The sequence below is a fragment of the Zosterops lateralis genome (genome assembly GCF_965231275.1).
Source record: "Zosterops lateralis genome assembly, chromosome: 1".
In the NCBI taxonomy this organism is placed as follows: Eukaryota; Metazoa; Chordata; class Aves; order Passeriformes; family Zosteropidae; genus Zosterops; species Zosterops lateralis.
In genome coordinates, this window is record NC_139762.1 from 132,753,173 (window position 1) to 132,774,675 (window position 21,503).

The following is a 21,503-nucleotide window of genomic DNA, read 5'->3' on the forward strand; positions in this document are numbered from 1 at the left end:
AAAAAAAAAAAAAAAAAAAAAGTGTGTACTAGTTTTTTCCAGGCTTCAGAGTCTTCATAAAAATATCCCTATCAGGGCAGATGGAGTAATGGTACAGGGAAGTATTATTATAAAAAAATTAGTGAACGTATCTGTTTAATCTACCATATATCCACTCCTATTGTAGCAGCTGTGATTTTAAATGCTACTATTTACAGATTTCTCCCTAACAGCATATATAATGATTGCACATCTGGCTTGTTTCTCCCCAACATCTCACTTAATGACCATGTTGCAGCTCACTGTTACTGTGCATTTATTCCACGGGTGCTAATACCCTGGTTGTTTGATTTCTACTAATCACTTTTTCCTTTATTTTTGTTTTCTAGTGAAGAGTTATAGACTGCCTACAGGCTTGCTTTGTACCTCATCGATATCAGTTAACCAAATGGCAAATATCATTATAAAACCAACCACATTAGGCAGTGGACTTTAAGTAGCAGATCATAGGCCCTTGTTCTCAGAATGCCCTCCTGCACTTTTACAAGCTCGTTGTCATTTTGCAGGTTAGAAATGCTTGCTGTTCGTCTCTTAAGTACTGCTTTTAGAGTATCATTTTCTAACCACTCTGTTTATTTATAGAGGTTGATGCCAAGTTTCCGTCTGATAGCTTGGAGCTATGGATCGCTCAAAAAAATCTTATCTTGTTCCAAAAATAACACAGATAATGTCTTGCATTTGCTGGTTAGTGTTTGCCTGTGGCATATATTGCCACATTTTGAGGAAATGGTTTGCAATAATAACGAGAAAATGTGCCTATTGTGAAATTTTATAGGATTTTCACTGAAAACTCAATAATGCATCCATTAAGAAATTATTCTTGCTGCAATTGTTAATTTGGGATTTAAAAATAAGTTTGCCCTCTTTTAAGGGAGGCAAGTTTCTGTTTTACCGTGTTAGTTTAGGGTAAGTCTTTTTATACTGATATGAGAAAAGCCTCTGTAACAAAACTGCACCAGTAGGAGCCTGTAGCAGCACTTTAAATGGCTGTGGGCAGTTCGGCAATAGGAACATTTTCAGCAGCCTCGGGTGGTTGAATGGACAACACAAATGGCTGCAGGAAAACTGATCTGTCACATCAGGGGTTGTTTAACAACAGTCACACTCTGAACTAGACTAAGTAGAGTTTGGAAAATACTTAATGGAGGGAAGAGCACAGGGCTAGAGGCCTGAAGTTGCTCCCAGAATCTCAAAGCTGCATCCTTTGTTGGGTTGGAACTGTGTGAAGACACCTCTCTGATATCCCTGGTCACATTTGTGCCTTCTCTCTGCTACAGCTCCCCACAAGACACTCACAGCTATATAATGGCTCCAACTCTTGTCTAGTTGGAAAAATTAAAAAAAAAACACCAAAAAAAAAAAAACCCCAAACCGAAGAAAAATAGGAACCAACTATTTGGTTCCCTAAAACCAGCAAACCAAAATAGTTTGCCTTTTGTGTACAGGTTCTGCTTTCTTCAGATAATGTTGTGAATTCCAATGGCAAGCAGTTTTACACAACTTAGCTAGCAATAGAGCAATTTACAATCTGCTCTTTTTCTCTCAGCATTTCTACTCCGAGCTAAAAAAAAAAAATGGGGTCAGGTGCCAAAATAAAACAGCAACAGTTTCTTCTCAAGTGCATGTTTTTCCACTGTCACCTGCAGGCAAACCTCGTCTTTTCCCAAGCCCTTCACTGCAGGCTGACAGCAGTACAGCATTTCAGGACACGTTCCCATAGCTGTGATCCCTGAAGTACACTCTGTTCTCCAACACTGTTTTCCAAGAGCTGATCTTCTCCCCTGTACTGGGCACTCGTGAGGGCACACCTCGAGTGCTGAGTCCAGTTCTGAGCCCCTCAATTCATGTGAAAAACGAGGTCCACTTTTTGGTAAATTTTAAGAAATATGTTTAATAAAAATTAAGACAATTAGGAGATAAAAAAAGCAAAGTACGGCCGGCCGGGTGACTCGGCACTTGAGCCAAGTCCACACCTTGCTATCTCAGAGACATTCTTTAAATACCCTTTCTATTGTATTAGTTTATGAATATTCGTATACTTCCATAAACTAGTTTCCATATTCCAGGAACTGCTTTGCATGGCTCCTCCTTGGGCCTGCCTTTTTAGAGTATGTGTGTTTCTTGGCTGTGTCTTCATTATCACCTCCAGCTTGGGCCTTGTTCCGTACTTTCTTCAGATGGGAGATGCTGATAGTTGGTATTTCAATAGCAGGGTCCTCTTTACATGTTCACTGGATGTTATCCCAACCAAACAGACAGTTTAAGCATACTTACATCAACTACTACCACTATGCCTAATCGTCTTTTACTAATAGCAGAAATAAAAAACTTATATCCTGTATCCTTAAAGTTATTAATCATATAGCACACATCTTGTGAAAAGCCAATTTTATAATATACATTTATAACAATTCGGAAGGACATTCAGGAGCCGGTGGAGGGTCCAGAGAAGGGCCCTGGAGCCAGGGAAGGGTCAGAGAAGGGCCCTGGAGCCGAGGAGGCCCCACTGTGCCCTCAAGCGCTCCCCAAAGCTCCCTGAGAGGAGCCGGGGCTGGGCGGGTCCGGCTCTTCTCACAGCAGAGTAAGAGGACATGGCCTCAAACTGTGCCAGGGGAGGTTTAGGTTGGACGTCAGGAGGAATTTTTTCACTGCAGGAGCGATTAAACACTGGAGTGGGTTGCCCATGCCCAGTTGGCGGCGGAGTCACCATCCCCAGAGGTGCCTAAGGACAGACTGGATGTGGCATTTTCCAGTCTAAATGTTTCCTTGACCCTGTGTTCCTGTAATCTGAGGAAATCTACTGGCCGCAGCAAGAACAAACACACGCTTTCAAACCCCACCATCCTTCTCTGCCCTAAGGGCAGAACCGCACAAAAGCCTTCTTGACACGGGGCCGCCCTGAGCCACATACGGTTTTCACACCAATTTCCCTAATCAAGCCGCGATTAATCAGGAATGGCCTGGGCCCTGAGACAGCCGGTACCAGTGGCGGTACCAGCTCTCGGGGGCGAGCACAGAGCGGGTGGGGCGGGTCTCGAACCCTCGGCCCCGGCACAGCACAGAGCAGGCGGGGCGGGTCTCGAACCCTCGGCCCCGGCACAGCACAGAGCAGGCGGGGGCGGGTCTCGAACCCGCGGCCCCAGGCGCACCCGGCAGTCCCCGCGCCGCCGCGTCACAGCGCCGCCCCTCGCGCCGGGCGCTGCGGCGGCGTCAGCTGACCGCGGGTCACGTGACCCAGCGGCGGGTGAGCGGGCGGTGGCGCCGGGGATGGAGCAGTGACGGTAACGGTGGGGCCGGGCCCGGGGGCGGACAGGGCAAGGGAAGGAGGGAAGGAAATTAAGAAAGAACGAAGGACGAGTGTCTGGGCTACCCCGAGCGGCTACCGCAGCGCCCCGGCCTCCCCGGGCGCCGAGCGGGGCCTGGCATGAAGGGCAGGACGGCCAGGCCCGGCGGCACCGCGGCTCCCAGGGGCTCTGCCGGGCCTCGGGGCCGCCGCTGCGGGGAGTTTTTACCGCGGGGAGCCCGAGCGGGCCGTGCCGGGCTGTGGGGACTGACTGACATCTAATCCCTGTGATCCGGGTCAGCGGCTCCGTGGGGAGCGAGGGCAGCCCCCCCCGCTCCCGCCGCCAGCCCCAGGGCGCCTCCGCACAGGCCTGGGGATCCCCCCCCGGCAAAATATCCCCGGCCTTCTCCTTGTGGTTGCTCGTGTTTATGAAACATCGGCGGAGGCCCAGCGCCAGAAGGGATTTCTGAAAGCGAGCTTGAAGAAGTGACACACTGGGGGACTTAGCACTAAGACGCATCAGTAAATTGAGGTTTCCTATTGGGCTAAATAGAAGCAATTGTTCCCTGTCCTTTGCCTTGTTTATATATATATATATATATATATTTTTTTTTTAATGCAATGCCGTAGTTGAGATTCTGTTTTGACATCGCTGTATGTTTTTCCGAGTACAGCACTGAAAACATTTGTTCGTAAGTTTTATTTTGAATTGTAGTGTACTGCATGGAAGATTTTTCTTTGGAAATCCAAAGAAATAACATAGGGATGATGCAGTATTACACTACAAAAAAGCCCTGGTCGTAGAGGTACATGGTGTGAACAAGCTACCCATTCTTATTGCTTATTCTAGGTTTTATGTTGAGCACTTAGTATTTCCTGCTCTATCCTGTGATTATTTTCTTTAATTTGCTTGGCTTTCATTTTACACTTGGTCTGCATGCATTTTTTGTCTGACCAGCATTTGTATCTGTTTTTCAAACCATTCTGTAGCACTTCTCCTTTCTTCACTTCTTGTTTGGTATTCTCCATTGTTCTGATTTCAAACCCCCTCATGTAAAACACTTAAAACTCTTCTACCAAGCTTTTTGTTCCCTTGTGTGTCTGACAATACCTCCATTTTACCTGAAATGGGAAATCACCTTCCTTCCCATGACTATTGGAAATGGAACAGAGCTTCAGGAAAACCAACCACACAGACAGAAAATGGTGCAGAAGGAAGGGGAGTCCAGTGACTTAATGATTCCTGGGAGCTATTGCATTTAAATAATTTTAGGCATTTACTTACTTTAAAGCACTGTCTTAATCTGAAAGTGATTGGGAAAGATATGTCAGAGTTGAAGTTTATTTGATTTTTCTTATTTTTTCTCTGATGTTTTCAGGAAAAGTTGTCTGTTGTACAGACACTGTGAAAATGTAATTTGGGTCCTGTTTTATTTGATTTATTTTCAGTTAGGTTGTTTGCTTGTTATCTTTCTGGGAAATTACAGTCGGAAGTTGCTAATATTGCAAACTCAGCCCACTTTAACATGTAGGATGGTCTGTTTAAAAAGATTTTCCAACGGTGTAAATGTGATTTGGAAGATAGGAAAAAATTATTTTGAAACCACCTGATACTCCTGGTAAAATGTCTTACAGTGACTGGAACCGCACTTTAGTGATATGGAAGGAGATGTTTTTCTTCAGGCAAAGCTTTGACTGCTGTATTAATTGCAGATACTTTTTCTTCTTTCTCTTGCTTCCCTTCTGCTAGCATCTTGCCTTTATCCTTCAGAATCAAGAAACATCAAGATAAAGGCACAAAAATGACAGAGTTTTGGCTGATTTCTGCTCCTGGGGAAAAAACCTGCCAACAGACATGGGAGAAACTACATGCAGCAACTACAAAACACAACAATCTTTCCACTAATTCAAAGTTCAACATTCCGGACTTGAAGGTATGTAAACCCCATGTTGTGTTCTAACAAGTGTGTTTGTTTTGCATCATCTTTGTTTCTCTAGGTTAAAACTTGCAGATGTTTTAGAGAGAGCAGCTGACTTCTCTTGATGTTTATGTGTGGATCTAAGAAATAATTCAGACAACAGTTATCTTTTTTTTCTGAACTTCTAAGTTAGTTGTTCACTCTGTAAATTTTCAAGATTCAGCAACCTGTGTTCTTTCAGCAAATAAAGCAGGTTTTTTTTCTGAGGGTGATAGTCTTGATCTCATAGTGGTAACGGTTACTTGGAGAAGAAAAATAGGAACTTGTGATCTGGTTATTGAGAGTTTCCTTTGACTGTTTTGTTTTGCCATTTTAAAAATGGTTTAATTTTTTTTCCCTTCTGAATTGTCTTCTCCTTTTCTGTCTGAGATACAGTGAAAAGGCTCAAGTTAAAATACAGGAGTTGATCAAAGGCTCTGCCTTTTCTCTGTCCAGAGGTAACATTCTACTATTAGAACAGTTTATCTCTGGCTGAGCATTCCAGTGTGACCTGCCAATATGTTGTGGAAAATGGAAAAAAAACCCTGTTTGAACTATTCAGTGAGAAGCAAATAGGAACAAAATCTGAAAGTAGTTGATCTTGGTTTAATACAATCATCAAGATATGAAAAAGTTATGAGCCAGCGTATTCATTTAGAAAAGGTCTTTCCTGATGCCTGAATGTTTCTCGAACAAGAATTTGGAGTTCAGTTTAATGTAGTGAGAGCTCATCAAAGCTTACAAAATAGAGGAGAACAATGCCATCAGTCTTCATCTGCAGAGTGGATCAAGTTCAGGTGGCATAATGCCTTTTTCCTGTCTCTGCTAAGGAGTGAGCCCAGGGCACAGAGTGCTTCAGTTTGCCTTTTAGGATATTCCAACTGCCATAACTTGTATTCATATTTGGACTGTCCTGAGTTAGAACAGGGACTAGTCTGTCTCCTCCCAAGAGATCCTTGGACATGTGTCAGGCTGACTTTCAAACTGTAGGGTGCCTGCAGAATTTAGAGGAGTTACTGCTGAAAACTGTTGGAGCCCATCAGGGTTAGAAACAATTGGTTTTGCTTCTGCTCTGCTTCCTAAAAGGGGTAGAAGCTGAATATACCTTATACACAGTGGGAAATAGTCTGGCTTCTGTGGACCTGTTGAAACTGTTTAAGCAGTGAGATCCTTTAGTTAAAACTCATTGAAACAGTGGTTTAGTCTCCACTGAGCAGCAGTCTTGTTGCTTAGGGACTTGCTTGTTCTGAAGTGATTAGTTAAAATGAGCTTCCTTATTCTGCTTGTGGCCCACAAGAAGGTGGGGCATGGAAAGTCATTTGGTAGTGAAGTTTCTTAAGTAATTCTGCTGCTTTCTGCTTTAAGGCAGAAACAGAAAAGGAGTAATGTGAATTTGAGTGGTCAGATATCTAGAAAGTAGATTCTAGGCTCCAAATATGTTAAATGTTAATAGCATCTTGGCTAGACAGAGGATTCATTTATGCCCTGTAATATTTCAGCAAGAAATGTGTACTGTAGATACATGAAATTAGGGAAGAAAGTGTTTTCTGGAGGAGAAGGGAAGAAAGACTAAAAGATATTTTATTGCCCAAGAGGCAAAAAGTCTAGACTCTTGTTGGCCTTGCTGCTGCAATACTCTTGTATTGTCAGTTTTCAATGTCCAGGTTGCCTCCAGTGCTGAGATTCCTGATCAATGAAGTTTCACATTTGATCTAAAGTAGTGAATTAAATGCTGAAGCAACTGCCTTGTGAAAAACGCAGCCAATTCATAATGTAGACATTGTTTTAACATGTTTTGGATGGCTGGGTTGCAGAACTGAAACTGAGCACCAAACTAGTGAGTTAGATCTGATCCTGTGGTGCTTTGAGGGGGAGGATGGTTATCTAACAAATGAAACACATTGTGACTTTGGTAAATCAAGATGTCTGAAATCTTAGAGTCCAGCATTTTATGTAGTTCTGCAGAGCTACTTGTTGGGAGATGTAGCTTCTACTGTTTGCTGGTTTTATCTTTCTATGTTTATGTACATCTGCTAATACATTTTTATCTTTGTTCTAGGTTGGCACACTGGATGTTTTGGTTGGTTTGTCAGATGAGCTGGCTAAACTGGATGCGTTTGTGGAGAGGTAACAGTTTATTTTCACTGGGATGCAAAGTATTAAAATACTGATGTGCTGGTTTGCTGACTCCTAATAATACACAGGTTATTTTCAGCAATTTTTGGATCACAGTGATCCTCTGCAGGCAGTCAGCAAGCTAAGATTTAAGAAAGCCAAGATGCTGGTTTTCACAGTATCTGTTCTTGAAAAAAGGAAAATAATCTGAACTTTTTATGGAATAGTGGAACATTATGCATTGATGAAAGATGTTTCTCCCTATAGCAGTGCTATGTGGTGCTGGGTCCTAAAGAATTGTTAAGAATTGAGCCTGACAGGTGCAGGAAGTGGTGATGAAATGAAGTAAAAGCTTGGTTTTTTTAGAAGGAATAGTGTTCACACACTTTGAGAAAGTAACCATGTAATTTCCTAATCCATAGAAATGCTTAAACAATGTTAATATTAAAATGCATAACCTATTCATTTTGAAGAAACTAATGGCCTTTTGAAAGTGATTTTTAGCACAAGTAGCAAAATTTCACATAACTAGAACTCATGGAGCCATCTTCTGTTTCAAGGAGAGAAATCTTAAGTAGACATTTTTAAATAGAAAAGGAAACTATTTGGCCTGGTGTGAATAAGATTATACATGGCTTTTCAGTTAGGAAGATAGGTCTTGATTGCATCGTCAGGGTTGCTTTGTGTTTAGTTTGGATTACTGTTGACTTCTACCTCTATCTGTTTCTAGAAAGGGGTTAGAATTTTGGAAGTACAACAGACTTTAAAAAAAAAAATTACAGTATAGTGACATTACACTTGAAATCAATACCAGTGTGAGGGAGCTGGCCTCACCTTGTTGAGGTTGGTGAGTAGCAACAGTAGAGATTTTAAATGAAGTTATGGAATACTTTTGAGAAGTTGGTCTCCTTCAGATGCTGAGCCCAGCTTGTGCTCTTAGAAAGTTTGGATGTAGAGCAGCCATTGTTCTTGTTTGAGCCAGTCACTTTTGATCCAATCTCAGGCAATTTAAAATCACTTTTATGAATGATATTCTCAAATGGCAGGTTTGTGTTTTTGGTTTTTTTTTTTAATGTATATATCTTTATCTTTCATTTTTCAGTGTTGTAAAGAAGGTGGCTCAGTATATGGCTGATGTTCTAGAAGACAGTAAAGATAAAGTTCAGGAGAATCTTCTGGCTAATGGAGGTAAAGTGTTAACCATGATATCCTAATGTATCCTAAAAGTGTAGAAGGGAAGGCAATGATCCTGAAACTTATTGAGGTACAAGTAAGCCAAGTGCAAGGGGCTGCACCTGGGTCAGGGCAGCCTCAGTGTCAAAACAGGTGGGGGATGAATGGATCGAGAACAGCCCTGCTGAGAAGGACTTGGGGGTGCCAGTGTGCATTTTATTTCAGTAAAGAGCTGCACTTTTCTCTGAACCAATATTTTATTTTCAAAGCCATTTAATAGAGTTTAACAACTTGTATTGATGCAAGAGAGGCTAATATAGGTGGATAAGGGCTCGGAGTAGGGTCTTTCATAAAAAACTTTACAAAACTGTCACTTCAGGTGAGCCACATGGTCATTGCTGTCTTTTTTGCCCTTCTCCCACCCATTTTTCACACAGAGCAAAAAGTAGTTGCTCTCATCTGTAGTTCTCCAACAATCCTTGACTTGGTAGTAAATGTCATTTATGGTCTACAGAGGTGGAGAAACCAATATCTGAAGGCAGAGGTCATGGCTAATTTACAGCTTGTTTATTTTCAAATTACTTAAGCAACAGTCCACACATGGGAAGGTCCAGTCTATTACAGTTCTCTTCTGTTACAGCAGTTCTACATAGAATATAATACAGTAGTCTTTTTATTTATCTCTTAACAAAGTTCTTTAAAATTTTAGTTGACTTGGTCACCTATATAACAAGGTTCCAATGGGATATGGCCAAATACCCAATCAAGCAATCCTTGAAGAATATTTCAGAAATTATTGCAAAGGTAAGGTAACTTGTTTTATAAAACTTTCCTATTTGAACTTGAGATACTAATGCAGAAAACCTGCTCTCAAAGCAATTTGTCTGTTTTAGTCAGCTAACAATAGTAGTAAACTTTGTAGCAGGGAGTAACCAAAGAAATACATTAGGATGTGGCTAGGATTTGGAAAATGCTCCCTGAAGGCTATGGTACTGTCTTTGCTGATTTTTGTTCCCTAGAATCACTGAGTTAACAAATAAATAGTCAGGAAATTATGTTTACATTTCAGTTTTACTGTACTAGCATATTGTTTGTCTGATGTTATCAAACCTTGTGGGCTGTTAGCACTGAACCAGGGAAGTTATGTTCTGGAAGCCATGGCAGTCAGTTATGAGGGGAGAAATAAGCCTTCATTGTTAGATGTAAAGAAAGCTCATTTGAGAGTTGTCATGCATTTTCCTCATCTTTACTTTGGCAAAGTGTTTCATACATGAAGGATTTAATTTGCATTGTACTTGCTTGTGAGCCTGTACAGGGTCCTCAGCAGTGACTGGCTGATTTAGACAGTGAGAGTTCTCTGTAGGCAACTCTTGCTTTAAGGTCTTCCCAGCCTTTTCAGGTTTTTTTTTTTTCCTTTCCCTGTTTTCTGTAATCTGCAGACTGGCTATTGGAACTGCCTGTGTTACTAACTAGAAATATATAACTTGGAAAAAAGAGGCTGTTATGGGTACCTATAGAGGTGGTCTCTGGATATGTAGGGACTATAATGGGGTTGGGATGGGGTAAGTGCTGGCAGACTCGTGCTTCGCTATAACTGCAGATTCCTGAAACTACTACATCAATTTTTTTGCAGAGATTACAAAATCTTAGTATATGCTAAAAAGCTGACTGAGAATGCAATTAGTACTTTCATTTTTGATATTTCCTTTGGGACTATCACTGCATCTTGAATTTATTTCATAACTTATATTTAGCAAGTATTCCTGGAAAACATCTGCAGAGTGGCCTTTTGTTGAAGGATGACTGGCTGTCCTATGGCTCTGAAGATTTGCACATTAAAAATATCTCACAGATATAAAATAATAATCTTAATACCTGACACCAGCACATAATATTTGCTTCTTCAGAAGAAGGTACCAAAATGAAGCATTGAACTTTTTACAGCTGTTATAGTACAGCACTTTTTTTTTGCAGAAATTAAATTAGTTGAAAAAGAAACACAGGACATGAAGAGATATGCTATTTATTGAAAATTATCAAAGATTTCAGTGCATGTTATTCTGTGTCGTGAAGTCTGGTAGATAAATAATCTGCTTCAGCAAAATTGTACTCTAGAACCTGAGCTTTAACTGTCTTACATTCTTTGTCTACTTTAGGGATCTCATTGAGCTATTAGGCTGGATAGTAAATGCAGAGAAACAGGTCTGCTGGAGTTCAGCCTGAGTCATCCTGTTGAGGGATTTGTCATCCATTTCTCTTCATGTTTAGCTGTGCTTGCATTCTCTAGGGACAGCTTCAGGACACCTATGCTGTAAATCTGATTTCAAATAGTTTATAAAATATTTCAACTGTGAGCCATAGATATGTGTCCATAAAGTAGAGAAGAGAAGGAAGATGACTGAAGATGCTTTATGTTCTTATAGAAATGACCCCTAGGAGATCATGTCACAGGACTTGAAGCAGTTCTGTCCCAAGGCAGAAAGAGTCCTGACAAAGATAAAATCTTCATGTAATCATGTGCCAAAGTGAAGATACAGGAAAATTGATAGAGCTACATTAATTAAAATCTGTGAAGCCTCTTGACACGTTGATGTTAAATAATTTGAAAAGCTTGTCATATTGTGAATTACTATTTTTCCTGTATGGTTTTATATCATCCTCACTCACTCAGGCAGCAGATTCTGATGTCTGTCAAGATGACTAATGGCAATTGCAGTGGGGGGTTAGTTCAGTTGAGAAGAAATGACAACAGTGTTAGAAACATTTAAAATAAAATGATACCTGCTGAACCTATCCATCAAATTTTTACAGCTTTTAACTTAAAGAAGTTTTGTGAACCCCAGTGTCAATACACAAGACTTTGGAGATGGCATCTGTGCTATGTGAGAGCTGTCACTTAATTGAGTCATTCTTGGAATTTGAAATTAGTCATCAGACTTATGCAAGGAGACAACCTCAGTATTTTTAGTGCCCTAGTCCAACCTTTTCAGCAACCCAGGCATGCACTGAAGTGCTACAGCTCAGTTGTATGACTGCAAGGCACTTATGTATTGCCAATGACTACCTAAATGGTTTAAATATCTGAGATTGCTCTGTGTAGAAATAGGCTTACTATGTTAGACTGGCACTTTCCTTAGCAATTCCATGAGTCTGCCTCCTTTTGCAATGACCTTCATGAGTTATTCACCAATTCTACTCCCAAAAGGAAGTTTGTATTGTTGCTTCATTTGGTAATTTTAGCAATTTATTTTCAAGAGCTCTCTTGTGGCATTGAGGTTTGTGGTTCTGTGTTCTCTAACATTCAGTTGGAAGCAAAGCAGTTTGTTTTTTAAATAAACTTCAGTCAGTGCAGCAGTAACTGCAGGTTTTTGTCTAAGCAGTCATGTTCTAAAAGACTACTGACCCTACAAATGAGAGCAATAAGAGTATTGTCAATTAGAAAATGCTGAGTGGAACTGGTTTGTAAAGGCAGTGTTTGGTATCAATGGTTTTTGGGTTTTGTCATTAAGTAATGCATAGTTAAACTTGTTGCAAGTCTTGAACCTTGGAAAAGGCAGAGGGTTGTCAGTCTGGGGAAGAGCTGAAATGCACAAAGGCTTAATATCTTCTGATTAATTTTCCCCATATGCTGTCTTCTAGATGTAAAAAAAAAAAAAAAAAAAGATGCTAGTGTTACTTCTTGTAGTATTAAAAAGTCTTCATGAAGGTATATGCCTTGTGTGACACGTGCTGAAATGTTCTGCGTGTTGCTTTGCTAAAGGTTGTATCAGTCAAAGGATTTAAATAGCCTTAAGTACTCAAGGATTTAAATAGCCTTAAGTACTCATCTGTTTAATTTTGTCATTTTCAAAGTGTTTTGTCTAAAGGATTTTTGTAGCTGTCAAGGTGAAAGCTGTTAATGTACTGCCACATGAAACTAACAGAATGTTCAAGCTTTTGATGACTAACTGCTACAGACCAGCCAACTTAGGTGTTAACCATAAACAAGGTCACTGTTTAATTAAGTGACTTGGCTTTTAAGAGAGATCTATTTTGTGGAAACAAAATCATATCTGGATCTCCAAGCTGAAGTGTTTTATGCAAACAAAATATCTTGTCAGTGGTCTAAGTCTATATAAATGGTGAGTCCCTTGACTGTGTTCGGGAGCTTGTCCCTGGGAATTTTTTCATGCTTGCAGCTCCATGCTACAGCGAGGAGGCAGTGAAGGAGGCAGTAGGCAGTACTGTAATGCCAGATCAACACTGTGCTGTGTTCTTTCAGTTACCCAGCTGATACTGAGTGCACTGGTTTTAGAGCACTGCCTTGTATAGAGTACACACTGATACGAGTATGGTTAGCAGTTTAAGATGTACTGAAGTGCTTAATTTGTTTTGTCTTCTTCTACTTACTGCCAAGTTATCTAGCTGGGAATGAGTCATTTTTCATAATCATGCTAATTAAGCCATTCTTCTCAAATCCATCCTCCAGGATTACTTGGGCAGCAGTGGCAACCTAAACATAAGTTCTATTCTAGTTCTTTAGACACAATTCCTTTTCTTTTCATTTTTAAGGGAGTAAACCAGATTGACAATGATCTAAAAGCAAGAGCCTCGGCATACAATAGTCTGAAAGGGAATCTTCAGAATTTGGAAAGAAAGAATGCGTAAGTTGTATTATTTTTTGTTAATGTAGCGCAGGAACGTTATCTCAGTGTGAAAGCTTAATAAAATGTGAAGTGATACATGCTCTAAGCTTAAGGTATTTTTGAGGTGTTTATCCATCTTGAAGAGCAGCTGTCATAAAAGAACATTTATTACCAGCTGTCTGGTTGGTGTTAACTTACTTGTGACTGAAAAGCAATTAAGAAATCACAAAAGCATTAAGAAATTACAAACAGCATAAATTGCTGGGACTTTTGAGAGGAGTGGTGTGTAACACTGCTGCTTAGGTGTCTTGTCTAAATAAGGAAGTCTTTCCTTCACTCCAACTTAACTGGTTTTCTTCCCTGAGAATTTACCAGCAGAGACAGCTGCTGTGTGCACGCAGATAATAAATTAAACAAGGTCTGCGTGTTGTCTTGTCACGTACGTGTGATGATTATCTGAAGTACAGTTGAGGTACAGTAGCTCTTCTGTGCAAATGTGGTTGATTATTGTGCCTGAACCCTGCCATTACAGTGAATGGCACAAGCCTGCTGGCTGATTCAGAACCACGGGTCATGCCAATGGCAGTACGTGACAAGCTGTTTTAGGATGAGACATAAGTTCTGTGCTAAGCCATGGCAGCTGGTCAGCTGTTAAACCTATGTGCATTCTTGGTCTTTTATGAATATGAGGAAATACTCTGCTTTAAGTTTTTGTTGATGTTCTTGTGTGTAGATCTGTACTATGTTAGCTATAACTCTGACTAGAATCCACAGTTAATGGTTTTAATGGTTCTTGTGGTTTTAAATAACTTAAAAAGACAAGGTGGCCACTTAAGCGTGTGACGTATTTGGAATATGGAAATGACGCACAGCAGTGAAGCTACTGATAAAAATGCCATTGACTGTGGACAGTGAGATATAAAATGTATATAAGGACATTTTGTTTGCTCTGCTAGTAGCAGTTGTGTAGGTAAAATGTATTTTTGGGAATGCTGTATTATCAAGCACTGAAAACTGTTACCCAGACAAATTCAATTCTTAAACATGTAATTGTTCTGGCTGTCTTTGTTTCTCTGCAGGGGAAGCTTGCTAACCAGAAGTCTTGCTGATATTGTAAAGAAAGAGGACTTTGTACTTGATTCAGAATATTTGGTCACATTATTAGTGATTGTGCCGAAGTAAGTTTATTCATCCTAAGAACAGAACACAATAAGAAATATAAATCTAATAATAGATCTCACAACCCTATAATAGTGTAAGAATGACATCTGGGTTTACTTGGGGCTTTCCTGGAGGAACAAACAGAACTGTTAATTTGCTAGGGAGAGATAAGTGTCTGTGTTCCGTGTTCACAAAAACTCCTCATAAGGACTGCTGAGTGCTCATGAATTTCTTGAAGAAACTGGAGATTAGATTTATGTCTCTTATCCAGTGTTTGCTAAGACTAGGTCATGTTCCAAATGGTGTCCTTATGAAAATAAGTGCTGAGTAAAAACATTACTTGTTTTACATTAGAAGGCTTAATCATTAAATTATCCTGGTTAGGACTATGCCAACTTTCATCACTTAGTGAGTGAACTCTTTACTGCTATGCTCTGCACGTTTTTTAGATTGCCTGAACACTGATTTTTTTTTTTTACTTACCTAAGTCTCTGCCATTGGAGCCCTGCTTATGTCCTGTTGAAGGCTTGCTGGGGGAACAGGCTGTTCTTATTTGAAATGTTTAACCAACAGAAATCTCATGTTTTTCTCTGGCCAAGGAAAGTGGTGAAACAGATGCCTTCAAAACTGTTGTAAAATGAGAAAATGGCCCTTGACTGTCTTTCTGGAGCTGCAAGCAGAGAGAGCTTCTGATTCATGAAAAGCCCTCGGGCTCTCTTTACCACAGGGAACCATTAGAGTCTGTCAAATGTCAAACTGTGGTGAAGGAAGAACAGTTTTGTGGTGGCTTTAGCAGAAAGCAGATGGTTAGAATATCTCAGCTGTTATTTTTCTTTGACTTGTTTTTGCCATTGAAAGGATGGAACCTCTTCACGAGCAACTTCAGAAAGGCAGGGCTTCCAAAGTTCCCAGTCCTTCAGGCAAGTGCAGGACTCTAGAGAACCTGTTTATAATTGTGGAAGAAGTATTCCTCTGCTCAAAAGAGCAGAGTTGCATGAGGAGTTTCTGATTAACCTTGACAGTTAATTCCATTTAGTCCCCTGGGATCTGTACTTAATGATGATTTAATTTCATAGTTCTTTGTAAAAAAAAATGTTGCACTTGTAAACTGACACGAAGACTGAAAATGTTTCTTTTACCATCACTATAGTTTATTTATCGATAATTATAAAAACAGCATGAGGAGAACTGAGCGTTTCTTCAGTCTTGTGTATTTCTGAAACCTACACCTGAGATGGAAGATGTGATGATTAAATGTTTTTACCTTTAAAAAAAACATTAATCCATTAATCTCAGATTAAAAATCTATCAATAACCTGTGTATTCTCTAGGTTAAATTACAATGACTGGGTTAAGCAGTATGAAACACTAGCAGAGATGGTTGTACCACGTTCCAGCAAGTAAGTTGTTAAATGCTAAATCTCATATTTGCATATGCCGTGTTTCAGGAATGTTATTTCTCTAGAAAGACTTAGAATTTTAAAGATTGGTCAAGAACTTGTCAGTATGTCTAGCTTTATAGTTTAGTCTGATAAAATAATTGAGGAAAGATTCAAATAAATTCTAGGGTTTATGAAGTTATCAAACTTAACTTATGTGAGAAGACTAAGAGAATTGAAAAGTTAATCTAGTTCTGGTTAGATATATTCAGCCCCCAGCTGGAGTGTAGTGGAGATAAGCAGCAAATGCTGGCTGCTGACCTGTGAGCTTTAGGTCTCTATTCACAGAACTTGAAACAAATTATATAAACTCTTTGAAAACTTCCAAAAGAATGCAGAACTGAAAGTGTAAATAGTTTTGTTGTATACAAAAAAAATAACTTGTCTTTTTGGGTCCCTGGTATCAAGCTGGAGCTAGGTGCTGTGGTGTGCAAGATTAAACCACTTTAGCAACCTCGTAACCACACCAAAGATAAAGTCCACATGTGGCACAAAGCATCCCTTTGTGGATAATTTCGCCTGACAGACTGAGGTTTTGATCAGCCAAATCTGATATTACTGGTTCTGTGCCAGTTAGAAAATGTGAGCTTGCTCTGGATAGCTTCACATTTGGAAGACCTGCTAGTGGTTCTGATTTAATTATTGGGAAACCATGGCCTAGGGCTAGCTTAAGAAAAGGCAACTTGTTCAACTGTTGGATAATGCTTGTGTTGAACACAGTATGACATTGAGGAGCAGTCTAAATCTATTCAAGCTTTTTTCTCCTAAGATAAAGCCTCAAAATAAGCAGGTTTTTAAAAATTATAAAATAGTAAATCTTCCTCTTTACAGCCTAAGAAACATTTTCTTTTGCCAACCTGTATCTTTTTAATTTATGTACTTTTCTATTTTATATCCATTTCATTTTTCTTTAGAACACACGTTTCTAATAAATCTGTAGTCCAAATGTTTCAGTGTTAAACCAGATTCAGTTGCTTTTTTGTTAAATCATTTTTAGTTTGGGCAAATATTGTATGAAGTGGTTTTGTGTGATGAAATCTCTGAATGTGAACTGTAAGCTGCCATAATTTATGAAGGGAGTAATTAAGAGCAGTCAGTTACAATCTGTATGAGGTGCTTAATTTGGGAACTAAATCCTGTATAATTATCTACATTTATGTCTTGCCTTGTAGCAATAAAGTACAACATATGGTACTGTGTGACTGATCTGTGGTGACTTGAACCTGATTAATTCTGACACTTGGTTTGTTTTCTTTCTGTGTAGTGTACTCTTTGAGGACCAAGACAGCTACCTGTGTAATGTCACCTTGTTCAGGAAGGCAGTGGATGACTTCAAGCACAAAGCCAGAGAGTATAAGTAAGGTTTTTTTAATGTGCATTCGGTCTCTCATGCTTTGAAGGATCTCTAGATAGGCACTTTTGATTTTATTCACTTCCAAATGCAGATTTATGGTCCGTGACTTCCAGTACAACGAAGAAGAGATGAAAGCCGATAAAGAAGAAATGAATAGACTGTCAACTGACAAGAAGAAACAGTTTGTAAGTCCTAATGAACTGGTCGTTACAGAAATGTGAGACATCTAAGAAACTTGTTATTACTACATAAAAATTTAATGAAGTTGTGATTCAGAGAAAGCATGGTAAGGATGACATGTAGCCAGCCTGCCACCCAGCTAATCTGCTTCGGGATAATTGAATTTCCTGCAGCACAAGTGCTCCTCACTGCATTGAACCAAGGGCTGGTATTGCAGCTGATAATGTTTGAAGTTTGAAAATGGACAAGTATTTGAATTACATAATCAGATATTACTTAAATGATCTTTAATATAGTTAGATCATAACAACTGAGATGGGGAACTGAAGAGACAATGGGAAGTCTCATTAAATGTCTCTTTACTTTGTATCAAAGCACTCTTGAGCCATTATGTCTGTAGTGAACTCTGTCTTTAACGTGTCTTTTATTATCATGGTACAGATATCAAGGAGCTGCTCAAAGATGCATAATGGGCTGAATCTTTTCTGATGTTTGAATAACATTTTTTTCCCCTCTTCTCTTTCACAGGGACCTCTGGTTCGGTGGCTGAAAGTTAATTTCAGTGAAGCTTTCATTGCATGGATCCATGTGAAAGCATTACGTGTTTTTGTTGAATCTGTTTTAAGGTAATGAGGCAGACTTGAATAGTAATTTTCTTCCTAGACTTGGTAAGAGTTTGCATCTGGCTTGGGTTCACCAAACTGAAGCATGTGAATGCTGCTCTTCTGGGAAGGAGAAAGCAAAAAGTAGGGCAGTAAGAACAGCTGGTGGCAATAGCTGTTGTTGCCACTTGTGAAATATTTGAGGTAGATAATTGTGTATCTTCCCTTTGAATAGTCTTTTTACTATTGCTTTAGGAGTTACAGATACTCTGTACATAGCAAGGGGACATAATTGCTGGTTTATAGGTTACTTTGTGAGCTGCTTGTAACAAGAACTAACTACATCTTATATATAAATAGCAAATTGTAATAGTTCAGCATAAAAACGATTTGGGCTTTCAGTAACATAGTTTGGCACCATGAAATGTATACTTTTTCTTTAAGGCATGCCTTTTGTAGTCTAAACTTTTCAGTATTGAACCACTCAATAATCTAACTAGAAAATTTATCTGCTTTTGTTCTTCACACTATCCACAAGTGTGTTACAAGTCAAGAACAGCTGTAGTTGTTTAGCAAAGGAAGGACGTTTATTTTTTATAGTTGAAGATATTCCTACCGTGCTCAGCAAAGGACAAGGTGTTTTTAGGCTTTTTGATAAGTTGAGGAGAAAAAGAAAACAAATTACATGAACTTGCATTTGTGCTGCTATGGTCTTATTGTGAAGACAAAACTTAAGTAAAGAAGAAAGCTGAATTTGATTGGAATCTTGGCAGCTGGTTCCACACTCCTGGAAAGGAGGATTAAGTAGAAACTACATTGTCAACCAAGTGTCATAAGCAAAGTAAACTTATGGAGTGTTCAAAATTTAGTCTGAATGTTCAGGTAACATTGAGAATTATGCTAAATACTCAAGGATTCAAAAATATTTATGCCTTATGAATTGTAGACACAGAATAGTTTTGCAAAAATGGAAATGAGCAGAATTTCCTCTTCAGCAAGAGGATTCTTTCTCAAAATAAAATTCTGCTTTGAATTATGAAAGCAGGTTTATTTCAGCATTTCCATAGTTTTCTACTTGACTTCCTCAGGTACGGTTTGCCAGTTAACTTCCAGGCAATGCTGCTTCAGCCTAATAAGAAAACAATGAAGAAACTGAGGGAAGTTCTGTATGACCTATACAAACATCTTGACAGCAGTGCAGCAGCTATCATTGATGTAAGTACTTTTTAACTGCTACTTGTATGTTTAAACAAAGCAAAAAGTTTATTGGCATCATTAAAAAGCTATACCTCTCCATATTCTTCATTTTCTCACAGTACAGAGAATTTTGTGTCCTTTAAAAAATGCTGCTTCTGTTTTACACTTTTGCAAGGCAGATGGTATTTAAAGTTGAAACCAGTACATTTGAAGAGCTATCTGGTTTAAAAGTCACATGTAATTTCTTCTTACTGCATTCTTTCCTACTACTGATGGAAAGATACAGACTGCAAGTCAGCATAGTAGTCCTCTGCTGAAATAGGCTGAATCATTGTCAAAATGGAATCAGCCTTTCCATCTGTAGAGGTCTCATTTTCATGTCTAAAACTGGTTTGTTGGGAGGATTATTCTACTAATTTGCTTTGTATTAAGTAGCAGTGATTTCCATAGTTAAAAGTTAATTAAAGATGCCATGAGTTTAGCTGAGTTTAAAAAGATTCTTAACACTATATCGAATGTAATGTATTTCCAGGCCTTTTTGTGGAAAGAGAATGTGAGACAATTTAGATGAAAATTAAAGATGCCGAACTTATGTAGCTTCTGGACCATTCAGCACCCTATAACATTCTTATCAGAAATTGAGTGTTTAGATGTAGTAGTGATGTTTTTACTATAGCAATGGATGTGAATTATTGATACAGAACTACTTAGATTTTTAAAAAGCACTTCATATTTACTTTTGAAAAATACTGTTTGTCATTTGTCAAAATTCTAACTTTACCTGTTATTTAAACAGTCACTTGAATGCGAAGATTTAAGCTTGAAGTCTTACCTGGCCTATTTGCTTCTATAACACATGAATATTTAATCTACTTCTTAATAGGAGTCTGAATTGTTAGAGTATGACTGATTTCTAAACTTTGTTTGCAGGCAACTATGGATATTCCAGGTTTAAACCTCAGCCAACAGGAGTACTACCCATATGTGTACTACAAGATCGATTGTAATTTGCTGGAATTCAAGTAAAAATTCCCTAACATGACAATCTTCTCAGTGTTGGTGTAAACAAACAGAAGTGAGGTCGAAGTATAGTAATACTTTTAACATTCTACTAATCATATGCTTGCTTCTTATGTTAGGTGAATTGAACACACTGTGGTCCATCTCTAGACATTTTCTTTTTAAAGAACAGTGTAGGTAACCAGCTTTTAATCGACTATGTCTGTAAATGTATATTGAGAGAATTGAAGTATTTATAAACAGAGTGATTTATTTAAGGAAAAACTTATCCCTCTTTCATATGGTGGTCTGTGTTAATTCCGTTTACTGTTGTTTATAAAAAAACTTGTTTACAGAAGACTAGTGTAAATGTTCATGGCCATTTTGTTCATTTGATTTAGTAGATACAACTACTGTGATGAACTGTGATGTAAAGTATGTAAAATTGGTATGAAATCGTGCTTTCTGAATGGTTTAAAATTACAATTGATGCACTGTATACACAGGGAAAATAAACATACCTGTGCAAATGTGTCACTTTCTTGTACCATGTAAAATTGCAGACACTTGTGTCTAAACTGAAGCAGTGTGTTAAGTCTTTAATAGTGCTGCATCCTGCACGTGCTGGTACAGAAATGCAATTGGCTTCAGCACAAGTACTTTCAAGAGATGCAGGAACTAGTTGTGCTTTGTGCAGAAAGGCTCAAGTATGTTGTTTGGCCACCACACATATGTATGAATATTTTTCATGTTCACATCTTTGTGACTCTAAAGAAAAGATGTGAGACAATTATTGGGAAGATAATGGCAAGCTGCGACTAGGCTGAGCTGGGATTTTGGTCATTCTTTATGCTTTTCAGTCAGTTGAAGCTTGAGACTATTTTATGGCTTTGAATACTGTGCTATTAGCTGCTCACTTTTTTTTCTTCTTCTTTTTTTTTTTTTTATCTGTTCTACCACACAGGGAATATGATGGCTTCCTTTTAATGTGGATAGGGAGAAGGTTTTTATTTCAGTAGCAGCTCTTACAAGTATTCTACCTGAGTAGCTAAATATGCAGTAAAAGCTGCACTACTGTTTAAAATTGACTTGAATCAAGAGTGAGACTGGAGGAGTGCTGATTTTTCAAAATTAGTGTTTGAAGCAGCCACTGTTTTCTTATCTCATTTGGTCTCTAACTGAAAATACCAGTGCTGTGGCTTTAAGCAGTATAGAGCTTTCTGCTGTGGGATCTCTAATCATAACCCAGCAGCACCTTTGAGCGATTGCCTAACTTGGCAAGCCTACATTGAGATCTTTCATTATTAAAAGGGAAGTCTAGCTTTTGAGTGCAAGAGTTGCATCTAGCTACTGATATTGAAGTTTGATGTCTATGAAA

General features: G+C 38.9%; 1 protein-coding gene across 1 annotated transcript; it reads left to right on the forward strand.

Moving 5' to 3' along the window:
* The first annotated feature begins 3,240 nt into the window (after nucleotides 1–3,240).
* Nucleotides 3,241–20,660, forward strand: ATP6V1C1 (ATPase H+ transporting V1 subunit C1). The gene is made up of 13 exons (XM_083863518.1): nucleotides 3,241–3,320; nucleotides 5,073–5,256; nucleotides 7,340–7,407; nucleotides 8,498–8,583; nucleotides 9,278–9,372; nucleotides 13,120–13,211; nucleotides 14,273–14,371; nucleotides 15,686–15,754; nucleotides 17,058–17,150; nucleotides 17,239–17,332; nucleotides 17,856–17,953; nucleotides 19,018–19,144; nucleotides 20,057–20,660. The coding sequence occupies exons 2-13, from the start codon at nucleotides 5,125–5,127 to the stop codon at nucleotides 20,150–20,152; spliced, it is 1,149 nt and encodes a 382-aa protein (XP_083719644.1). The 5' UTR covers nucleotides 3,241–3,320; nucleotides 5,073–5,124; the 3' UTR covers nucleotides 20,153–20,660.
* Nucleotides 20,661–21,503: the final 843 nt, after the last annotated feature.